General features: G+C 37.4%; 1 protein-coding gene across 1 annotated transcript in view; it reads left to right on the top strand.

Moving 5' to 3' along the window:
• LOC107675251 (decaprenyl-diphosphate synthase subunit 1-like) overlaps positions 1 to 2,143 on the top strand; it is a 17,911-nt gene that overhangs the window by 10,358 nt on the left and 5,410 nt on the right. The window contains exons 7-9 of the mRNA XM_016469532.1: positions 1,550 to 1,661; positions 1,746 to 1,855; positions 1,941 to 2,021. Of these exons, the coding sequence (XP_016325018.1) occupies positions 1,550 to 1,661; positions 1,746 to 1,855; positions 1,941 to 2,021 (303 nt within the window). The remainder of the gene's footprint in view (positions 1 to 1,549; positions 1,662 to 1,745; positions 1,856 to 1,940; positions 2,022 to 2,143) is intronic.

The raw sequence follows: 2,143 nt of genomic DNA, 5'->3' as shown, positions 1-2,143 counted from the left end.
TTACCCCCAGGGCATCCAAGATGTAGGTGACTTTGTTTCTTCAGTAGAACACAAATGAAGATTTTTAACTCATACCGTTGCAGTCTGTCAGTCCTATAATGTCAGTGGATGGGATTCACGGCTTTGAGAGTCATAAAACATACACAAACAAATCTAAATTAAACCCTGCGGCTCATGATGATACATTGATGTGTAAAGACACAAAACAATCGGTCTGTGCAAGAAACTGAACAGTATTTATATCGTTTTTTTTACCTCTGATTTTCACCGCAATGTCTGAACTGTCCTGAGCTCTCTCAACAGCCAGCGCTTGACGTGTCTTCTTCTTCTTCTTGCTTTACGGCGGATTGCAGACTTAAGTGCATTACCGCCACCTATCTCTCAAATGGACCATTGACACTCCTAATTGAGATTGTAGATAGAGTGTCAATGGTCCATTTGAGAGATAGGTGGCGGTAATGCACTTAAGTCTGCAATCCGCCGTAAAGCAAGAAGAAGAAGAAGACACGTCAAGCGCTGGCTGTTGAGAGAGCTCAGGACAGTTCAGACATTGCGGTGAAAATCAGAGGTAAAAAAAACGATATAAATACTGTTCAGTTTCTTGCACAGACCGATTGTTTTGTGTCTTTACACATCAATGTATCGTCACGAGCTGCCGGGTTTTGTTTGTGTATGTTTTTTTGACTCCCACAGCCGTGATTCTCATCCACTTACATTATAAGACTGACAGACTGCAACGGTTTGAGTTCAAAATCTTCGTTTGTGTTCTACTGAAGAAACAGTCACCCACATCTTGGATGCCCTGGGGGTAAGCAGATAAACATACAATTTTCATTTTTGGGTGAACTATCCCTTTAAAGTCATGACATTACATTTTGCATGCACTGCAAAAATAAGATGATTTTCCTCTGCATTTTTGTTTTGTTTTCCAATACATATTTCTAAACATCCTTAAGTCAAGATACATTGCATAATTACAATGTAATCATGCAAACGATACATGCAAATTGAACAACATTTAAGTGTTAAGTTAATTTGAGCCCGTTTGTAGATATTTGTTCTCACTTCATTTTGACCAATTTCTCATAAAACAAGACTTCTTATTTTGTCATTTTGCTTCTCAAGTAAATGTGTCTTGAGTTAGGAATCTTTAGACATTTGAACTGTAAAACAAGACAAAAATAGTGGGAAGAACATCAGTTTTGTTTGCAGTGTGATCAGAAGGTACAATAAAAGTTATTTCCATATTCTAGTGGTTGTGAGCAGAAGCATTCAAAGCATTTTTCTTTCTTTTTTTCTAAAATGAACTAAGTAATGGAGATACATTGCATGTTGTATTTTTAAACGTTGAATCTTTGCTAATATGATATATTAACATTTGTGTTCCTTTCAATTTCCTGTACTTGGTCTTAAAAAGGTCTTTTTAAAATTGGCTTTCATAAAACCTTCAGAAACCCTGTTGATGTTCAGTGTCAAAATCAGAAGAAAATCAAATTAATGTTGATGGCGATTTGAAAAGCAATAATATTTTTTTATTTGGAACTGTTAGGCGATCCTGGCTGGAGATTTCATTCTGTCAGCGGCATCCATGGCATTAGCGCGTATCGGGAACAATACAGTAGTGTCTGTGCTGTCACAAGTCATAGAAGACCTTGTGCGAGGTAAGTCAGCCTGGATTTGATTTATGATGCATGTTTTATAAAGTGGAACTGTTAGTTATATATTTTTTTGTTGCTGAATTCCAGGTGAATTCATGCAGCTGGGGTCTAAAGAGAATGAAAACGAGAGATTTAAGCACTACCTTGAGAAAACCTTCAAGAAGACCGCAAGTCTCATTGCAAACAGTTGTAAAGCAGTATGTACGTTCTGTCTTAAGAATAAGATGAAGTTCAGAGCTGAAAAAGAAGTTAAACATCAGTGTTATTTCATTTCAATTGTAGGTGTCAATTTTGGTCAATTCTGATCCTGAGGTGCATGAGATCGCCTATCAGTATGGACGAAATGTTGGCATTGCATTCCAGGTAATCTTTTGATATGTGTGAATAATATCTCTTGGATTTATTATGGGCCTATCATTTATGTGTGTGTGTTAGGCTTGCCGCGATAGACGGTGCTGACGGTGATACCGGTGTTAAGCCGCAAC

Source organism: Sinocyclocheilus anshuiensis, unplaced genomic scaffold (assembly GCF_001515605.1).
Source record: "Sinocyclocheilus anshuiensis isolate Anshui unplaced genomic scaffold, SAMN03320099.WGS_v1.1 scaffold1090, whole genome shotgun sequence".
Taxonomy (NCBI): Eukaryota; Metazoa; Chordata; class Actinopteri; order Cypriniformes; family Cyprinidae; genus Sinocyclocheilus; species Sinocyclocheilus anshuiensis.
This window is presented reverse-complemented; position numbering and strand designations above follow the sequence as displayed.